The sequence below is a fragment of the Poecilia latipinna genome, unplaced genomic scaffold (assembly GCF_001443285.1).
Source record: "Poecilia latipinna isolate Pla-1442-1.1 unplaced genomic scaffold, P_latipinna-1.0 Scaffold308, whole genome shotgun sequence".
Lineage (NCBI taxonomy): Eukaryota > Metazoa > Chordata > Actinopteri > Cyprinodontiformes > Poeciliidae > Poecilia > Poecilia latipinna.
The window spans coordinates 628532-637007 of record NW_015112924.1 but is presented as its reverse complement, the minus strand read 5'-3'; the positions used below and the strand labels follow the sequence as shown (position 1 = coordinate 637007).

Sequence of the window (8476 nt, the reverse complement as noted above, 5' to 3'; positions counted from 1 at the left end):
TGCTTGTGTGTGCAGTAATTAATGCTGATGAGAGAAAAAGAAACGCATTAAATCATAACTGTGTGATTTTTCTAGGAATTTATTGTAACCAAACACTACCTTCTTGCAAGGTAGTGTTTCTAGGTTTAACAACAAAGTCAGCAGGACTATTGAACACCTTGTTAGATCACATTAACTGATACAGTAACAAGCAGCAAAATTATAAAAACCTAAAAGCTAAACTTTAAACTTGCTCTCACATTTGCATTTAAAAAAGCTGCAAACAAATTTGAACTGCTGCTGAAAAGTGTGCTATTGTCATGGCTGGCCCTTTGATCTGTTTTGTGCAGCACTGGCTTGTAATAACAGGGCAGTGACACACCTGTGCAGCTGCACAGAAATGGTTGCTCTAATTTAAAACATACAACAAAGCTTTTTTGGTTTCTCTCTCATAAGCAAACAGAAACAGAACATGTAGGTTTCAAGTTGATTTATTTCAGTGATTCAATCCAAAAAGGGGAAAATTTATGGTTATACTGCACAGTTAATTTAGTTAATTTAGTATTATGGCTTACTGCTAATCAAAACCAACAATTTTGTTCTTCACGAAGTTTTAATACAGCAGAAGAAAAACAACGGCAAGATTTGAGTAAAAAGACTTTTTGTACGCAAACGTTAGCTTTCTGCAACGTATGCCCATATATGTATGCATTCTGTGTACGGTGAATTGGTATACGTTTCACTCACTTTCCAAGAAACACATAATATTAAAAAAAAAAATTAAAAACCCAACTTACTTATCTTGGCTGGAATTCCCTTTGGACTTTTGTGAGATGCTGTTAGAACTTTTCACCTTTTCTAATGATCCCTTTTTGTCCGACACTTTCTCTGCGAGTAAAGAAGACAAAACAGAACAACATTAAATGCAATGCAGGATTACAGCATGTTGTGGAACAATGCTTTAAACAACCGCCACAATAAAAACTAGATTCACAACATGTTCACATGCTGCCTGTTAGTAGTGGGAAGAGTGTGTTTCAGCTGCAAGATTTTTTTCGCCCTCCATCTACATTTTAGCTTATTAACTAAAACTAAGCTTGGGGTGATTGGATTTGTAGTAACGGAACAAATAAACTTAATCTCTATATTGTAAAGACGGGGCCTAGCTGAGGCCTTCAGATGCCTGTGGCCATCTTTTGCAGTCAGTTACAGCTACTGCATTCCAAGTAGCTGGATTTAATGGCTGAGTGTGAAGTATGAGACAGCATGGGCCCTGTCTCCTGCTGCTTGGCAGAGAAGGCAGCCAGCTCCCCTGATAGAGAAAGCCAAGCACTTTGATGAGGAAATTAAACTTTTAAGACATAACCAGGATACATTAGGAACGCATTTGACTGACAGCGTAGCATAATAATCTGAAGGACAACATTAAATATGATTTTGAGGTGGACAATGTAACCATATCAAGTCGTGTCAAATAGGAATGCAATGGCATGACATACATGGGTAGCTATAATACTCTTATGCAAATAGTTGAATGAATATACTTTTAGTCTCACTGAACTATATTTGATATGTATAACCTTCTAATCTACTGCCATCTTACAATTTTTAGGAAGTTATTAAATTATTCTAGTCATATGTTGTAGGCATCCATTTTTTTATTAGCTGCAACTGCACATGCGTGATTACAAAATAAATGTCAAAATCAGAAATGTAACTACTAAAGCTGGGATTGCATTTTTACAGCTCCATTAAGAAAATGTGCTTATTACATTAGTTTTATAAGGGAAATGTGTGGTGACATATGACCCAGAGTTCTCAAGAATCTCAGCATGTTCCATATGGTCAAGTGACTTCTAAAACTTTCAAAAAGAAACCAAAAGAGCCATGAAAATCTGGAACAATGCAAGAAGAGAGGCACAAAAAGAGTTTTTTAATGAATTCCAGAAGAGATTCTTCAACATTTATTTATAAATCTTTATTAACAGCCAATAATGCTAGCTGGATCACCAACATCAAGGTATGCCAAAAGAGATTAGATTCAAAACTAACATTTCCTACGATATTTTTACTAAGGTAAAGTATTTTTACCATCAGAAGTAAATGAGTGATTCAAGTTTTCTAGGCTGTATAGAGCTGACAAACTGCTGCCTCACCTATTGCTACTCACTGCCGGTCAGCAGGCTAAAACTATGCCACTACTGTTTTCCTTCACCTCTCCAAAAAACAGATGCAATAGTGAAAATATATTCCTGGTCATAAAGATATGGAACTCACTGTGTTAAAAATGGAGGATCACTACTCACTCCTATTAAGACAACGTGGTTAACAAATTGCAGTTGGCAACCATTAGCAATAGATTTGAATATGGACTGCAGGACCTACCTGAAAAGACACCAGACTACTTAATTAGCTATTAAGTTTGTTATGTTGCATATTGGAAAAAGAAAGGCAAACATAGGATAAAATGTGGTACAAAGGTTTTGGTTGAGATATCTGCTCAGGAAGACAGTTGGCAGTGGCTGGCCTATCAGATATGCTGTTCGGACAGTATGTCTTTCACAACAGCAAAACACATCTTATCTGCAAGCGAGGAAAGCATGTAGCTTTCTTAATTCAGTTAGCCCACGGGCACAGCACAGCAAAAGAAAATTGAAGGGCAACGATGCATTTGCAGTATCCACCAAAATCATGAAAAGTGCAATATCCCTTGCACTTTATAATGTCTCTGAATAATAGAACTTTTGAGGTAGTAACTTTTTAAAAATCTGGCTATTAAAGACATTTAGATTACAAATTATTGGTACTTAGACAAATAACCTTATGCGACTGCAAAGATATTGCAACAGCAACTGTGATAAAATAATTCATGCAGCTGTACTGACATGCAGTATATTAGTCATTAGTTGGACAAAAGCAATGGTAAAGCAAATAAAAACAGCTCAACTGCTTGTGAATTGTGCAACACCTGCTATTAAAACAAACTGTAAAATCCATGCAAGCAATAGTTATCAAAAATAATCTATTAAAGCCTGAATTTTTCTGAATTAGGTTTGTAACAATAATTCACATTATTAGTAGCTCTTAAGTTATAAGGTTTTGTTAAAAAAAAAAAAAAAGCTCTAGCGTTTCTAGGAAGAGCTTACACTGCCAGATATGGAGATAAGAAACTGAACACGCTTATGTGCTTTTATCAGCGGGTCAATCTTTACTCAGCATACATGTAAGCTCGTTTCATCAGCCTTCATTCTCTTCCGTATTAAAACATTAACGCCTTTTTATCACTACAACTGCACAAAGTTCAAAATTACATAACTTCCCCATCTTCCCTTGCTGTATCAACAACGAGAATTCACCTAAACATGGGTTAAGCAAGGCTTTTTTTTATGTAACATATTTTCAGCTTCAGGTATGACTGACATGTTTTAAAACTACTTAAAGTCAGGTTAAGCAAGGTTTTTGCTTGAAGCTTAACTATTATTTTTTAAAGCAGAATTTCTAAAGTGAAAGGCACTCTGACCTCAACAAATTCTCGGCTTTAAACTAAAAGACAGAGCAAGAAAAAAAGGCAACAGAAGAGTAGACAGACAGTGAAAAGCCAGGAAATGTAACAGGCTGATAGCAATTCAAACGTGTGAAAGGACACGAATATTTAACCACTTAAACACGTTGAGCAACATCAGCCACAACAGGTGCCCCACCATCGACATCATTTAAATCCTGCTGCTAGCGTTAGCCGCGACGTTTCAATATCCATGTTTTCAAGTCAACAAAAGTGGGCAAGTGGCCAACATTAGCGTTACTAAAGGGACATAAAATAAGCGATACATTTCCTCATAATGACTCCCGCAAAACGTTGAAACTAACTAGCAGCACTAATCCTGATCGAATTGCTGTTTGTTAGCATTAGCTAGAAAAAGTTAGCCAATCTCAGCTCCCTGACAACTCCTTCTGTGTTTTCTCTCGCCTCCTCAGAATCAACAATCAATGCTTTGGGAATGATTTTCATACCAGAGTCTCTCGTCATCTCAGACATGTCCTTGTGTCGCTCCCACGCATTCTGTGCAGAGGATCAATGTACATTGTGTTTCAGACCTGCCCATGCTAACGTTGTAATAGGAGGAGGGGTTTTTGCTTTTCCTTGCTGCAGTGAAAAGACAAAACACGAAGAACAAGCTGCAAAAATGCAACTGGGAAATACTTCATGCCCTAAGTGTTTGGCTGGGAATTCAACGCTCGGAAAAAGATTTTTTGTTTGTTTGTTTTGTACCAACACCAACATGGTCAGAAATGTTTCATTCAGCTTGCAGAGATCTGTGTGTGTTAGTGTTTGTGCATTTGATTTTTGTTTTGCATGCGTGTCCGCAGGAGCGCACAAAACACAGATGTAACATTGTACACAAATAAAAAGCAACTCACAAGCTTTTCTGCTTACATGAAGAATAACAAGTGTGTACCAACACTGCCCTACTGAGACGATTTCAGATTGCTACCTTTCCAACACTTTTCAGTATTTGATGTCATAATGAAATGTACATTTTTGCTATTCATGGATGGTTGTGTTTCCTAACCCCGTGAATACCAGTGGCCCAATGTGTAGTTTCAATCCCATATTTGGTGTGTATGTGTGTATGTGTGTGTGTGTGTGCAATACTCATATTGCAAACTTCTCTGAACTTGCATTATTCAAGGTAAACCTCTAAATTTATGGTATGAGCTGAAGAAGTCAAGAGAGCTACATAACATAGGACTCCCCAAACCTCACTAAGTAAATGCCCTCAAATCAAATGAGATCCTCCCCCCCCCCTATTTTTCTCAGTTAGCAATTATGCTACAGCATTAAAATATTAATTTATTTTCAAACTTTTTGCATATCTTTACCAGGTGTGCCACCAAATCTGTCTGCCTCAGAAATTGTCACGTTATTCATGGTGTTATTTCACCAGTGATAAGGTTATGTAAAAAACCCTTTGAAGGATGACAGAGTTTCATCCAAAGGAAGTGGTGTTTTTGAAATTGCTATGTTGCAATCCTCCAAAGCATAAAATTGTCGACCAAAGACACAGAAACAAGCATCTGCTTCATCCCTCCCTGCTCATACACTGTCAGGAGTTCAATAGGTTTCACAGACCCCAGCTTTTTAGAAATGAAACAGAGATGACAAACCGATTTTCTGGTGCTGATTATTTTTAGTGGATAACACCTCCAGCGGTGCAATGGCTTGCTTCATAGTTTCCTGTCTTTTGATAGACTTCTTGTACTTCTTGATCCACTCGAACTTGGGCACTTGTGTGGGAAATCTGCACACATCTAAGGGACGATGGACAGAGACAGCAAGAATAATAGATTAAGAGAAAACAATGTGATATCTTTCACAGCAAAGCATTAACAGCTCTACTTTGAGTACAACAAAAACAAAAGGAACATTCATGATACAGCACCCGTAATGCGTCGTTCATGCTTCCACTGTGAAAGTAGTGTGAGCTTGTGGTGAACTTGACCGTCCCTAGCAACAGAGACTTCCTTCTAAATAAAGGCTTGTCTAATTTTGATGTCATTGTTCAGACATGATGACATGAAGTTCAGTCCATTTACCATTTACGTATGTTTTTGCAATACATCCGTGCTACTTTTCTAATAAACATATAAAATTTGATTATATTTTGCTCCTTAAAATGTTCCAAAGCTGTGGAAGATTTTGTCAAATGCTGGCTGTTGTGTAAACAGACCACAAACAGTTCACCCTACCACTCCAAGCTTTGTTGACTTCACAGAGAAAGAGGCGAGAGTGGGACCCAAACGGAAGCCTGAGCTCTAATTCTTCATTTTTGTAGCTCATTCTCACTCTGGTGTCTGCACCTACCATAAGATAAAAAGTGTGGCAGGGGAAAAAAACATTGCAAGATTAATTTTCTGTACGGTAGATCAGTTATGCAAGATAATGACGTCTGAGACTTCAGATAAACGAGGGCAACTTACCCACAACCACAAGCTGCTCTGGAGAAGAAACTATAGAGAAAGCAGCATGAGAAATATGTCAGGGTGCTTCATATTATACTTTATTTGCTTTTCAGTTTAGAGGCAATAAGAATTTTATTAAAAAGTGCCAGCAAATGCATGTCTTGCAAAAGTATTCATATCTGTTGAACCCACCGATTGCGAGACAGACTCCTATCACCATTCTCCCGTGGTTTTCAAAGTTTTTGTTACAAAAAAAATTTGAAAAGTGTGATGTGCATTTTATTCAGCCCCTTTTACTCTCATATTTCCAATAAAATCCAGTGAAACCAACTCCCTTCAGCAGAAAGCTAATCTAGTGATCAAACAGCATCAGACACACACCCAATAGATTAGAGACAAAGCTGTGAATAAATCTAAAGCAGAATCACAAGCTTCTACAACTTCACTTAGTGCTGTTAAAGCCACTGTTTGGCAAAAAGAGCAATAATCATAAGCAGTGGTTAATATGTGTATGGAGGAGCTGAAAAGATCCAGTTAATAGCATTCTGTTGATGGTCACGGAAAAACTATTAGTTGTGCACTCCCTAAATGTAACCTTTATGAAAAGGTGGCAATAATAAATCAACTATTGAAAGAAAAATAAATCCAGCTTAATGTTTGCCACAAGCAATGTATGGGACACAGCAAGCAAGTGGATGAAGGTGTGCTGGTCAAATCGCACCAAGTCTGAAACATTTTTGCATTATATGCAAACTCATTTGTGGAGCGAAACTAGCAACACACATCACATTGAACTTATCAACCCAACAATGACACATGTTGGTGGCAACATCAAGATGTGAGGATACTTTGGTTGACAGGGTAAAAGTTAAAGGGAAGATTGACAGAGCTAAATCGAATACTTTTGCAAGAGACTGTATACTTAATATCAGAAGAAAATTACCTTCAACAACAGCAAAGTCGAGGGTGATGGGTAAAATATCTTCAAGTGACACATCATCAGCTGTAATGGCCATTCTCCGATGGGTATAAATAAAGATTCTGCAAATAATTTTACATAATTGCAACAAGTATTAGACAAATACCAATGATAGAGTCAGTTTCAGTTAAGTTTGTGATTCAGAAGGAAATAAAGATTTAAAAATCAAAAGGCGGGACGAGGTTTTTGTCCGCACCTTTTCTTATTCATTTTTATTGCACAAAAATAACAAAGAATATGAAGGTTAAAAGCCATGTAAAGCTTCCTTAATTTGTTTGAACTTACGCATGCTCTTTTGCACACTCTACCAGTCCGAGAAGTCTGTTTTCTGAGCAATCATCAAGCAAGATATCACATTGTGCAGCATGTTTGCAGTTTAGTTAAGGAAAGTGTAATTTAAATTCAACTATTCAGCCAAAAACAGAAAAATATGTAATAAAAAACATCTGAAACATTTGCGTAGACATTTCAAGAGCTGTGTCCTTAATTCAAATCTATTTTCTGTATGCAAATTACTGCACGTTCACATGCTATCAAACCTCCTTAACACTCCCAACAAGAAGAAATCATGAGCTGTTGATACGATGTCGCCATCTTGTGGGTGACATGCGCAACTGCAATTCTATGAAAAAGGCTATTTTGGGGAACTAATTGCAGACCAAACCCGTTTTTGCTGCTCAAAACTGTTCAGGCTGACTCTGGTTCGAAATCACAAGCCTAATGACTCAGTTAAGTGATAAAATCCCGATCAACTCCCACAGCTTAATCTTACAGGCCTCAACCTGGGTTGTATCTCGAGAATCTTGTCGGTCCAGTTTGTGAGTTTGAAGCAGTCGGTCCTTATTTTGAATCTCCGATCACTTAGAAACCATGCGCGGCTCAAAGGATACTACAATGCAGTTTTCTTCTTTTCCCAAAGTTTCCTGAATTGCAACGGACTGATCCATGGTGAAGAACTGAGACAACTTCGGCAGCACGTTTTTTTTTTCTTCTTTCTCCAATGTGAATCCGCGGAGGAGTTTCGAGTGACCCAGTTATTCCCCCTCCATGAGGGGATCACCGACCGAACGGGCAGCTGAAAGAGACACGGCCCAGCAGCAGCAGTAGCAGTTCAGCGTGGTTCGACATCCTTTTTTCACTCCTTTACGATCCAGATGTTTTCTCCGCTGCTGGTTCAGACCGAACCCCAGCACGCGCACGCACTCACGGTGCCACGCACTCGTCAGGATCGGTCTTGACGTCACATAAGGGCTGTTATCAGCACAATCAGAAAGGGTGGAAGGATTTTGGGATCGGTTTGAATTAAGCTTCAAGTCAGTAACCCAAATGGGACTTAGAGCCTTCGAGAAGAGGAGAGCGGAACTTACGAAAGGTCCATGATGGAAAATGTGATTTCAAAATGTAGGGGAAGGAAATTGAAAAACAGATGAAACTGTAACCCTCACTCAAATAACAAGTGAGACACCAAGTGAATTAATAAGAAATTTATTTTACAGGGATCTCAATAATAATAATAATAATAATAATAATAATAATAATAATAATAATAATAATAAT

At 37.9% G+C, this 8476-nt stretch overlaps 1 protein-coding gene across 1 annotated transcript in view; it reads right to left on the bottom strand.

The window, feature by feature from the left end:
* inpp5b (inositol polyphosphate-5-phosphatase B) overlaps window positions 1-4593 on the bottom strand; it is a 21794-nt gene extending 17201 nt beyond the window's left edge. The window contains exons 1-2 of the mRNA XM_015034678.1: window positions 3991-4593; window positions 777-867 (exon numbers count right to left, since the gene is read on the bottom strand). Of these exons, the coding sequence (XP_014890164.1) occupies window positions 777-867; window positions 3991-4015 (116 nt within the window). The 5' untranslated portion in view covers window positions 4016-4593. The remainder of the gene's footprint in view (window positions 1-776; window positions 868-3990) is intronic.
* Window positions 4594-8476: the final 3883 nt, after the last annotated feature.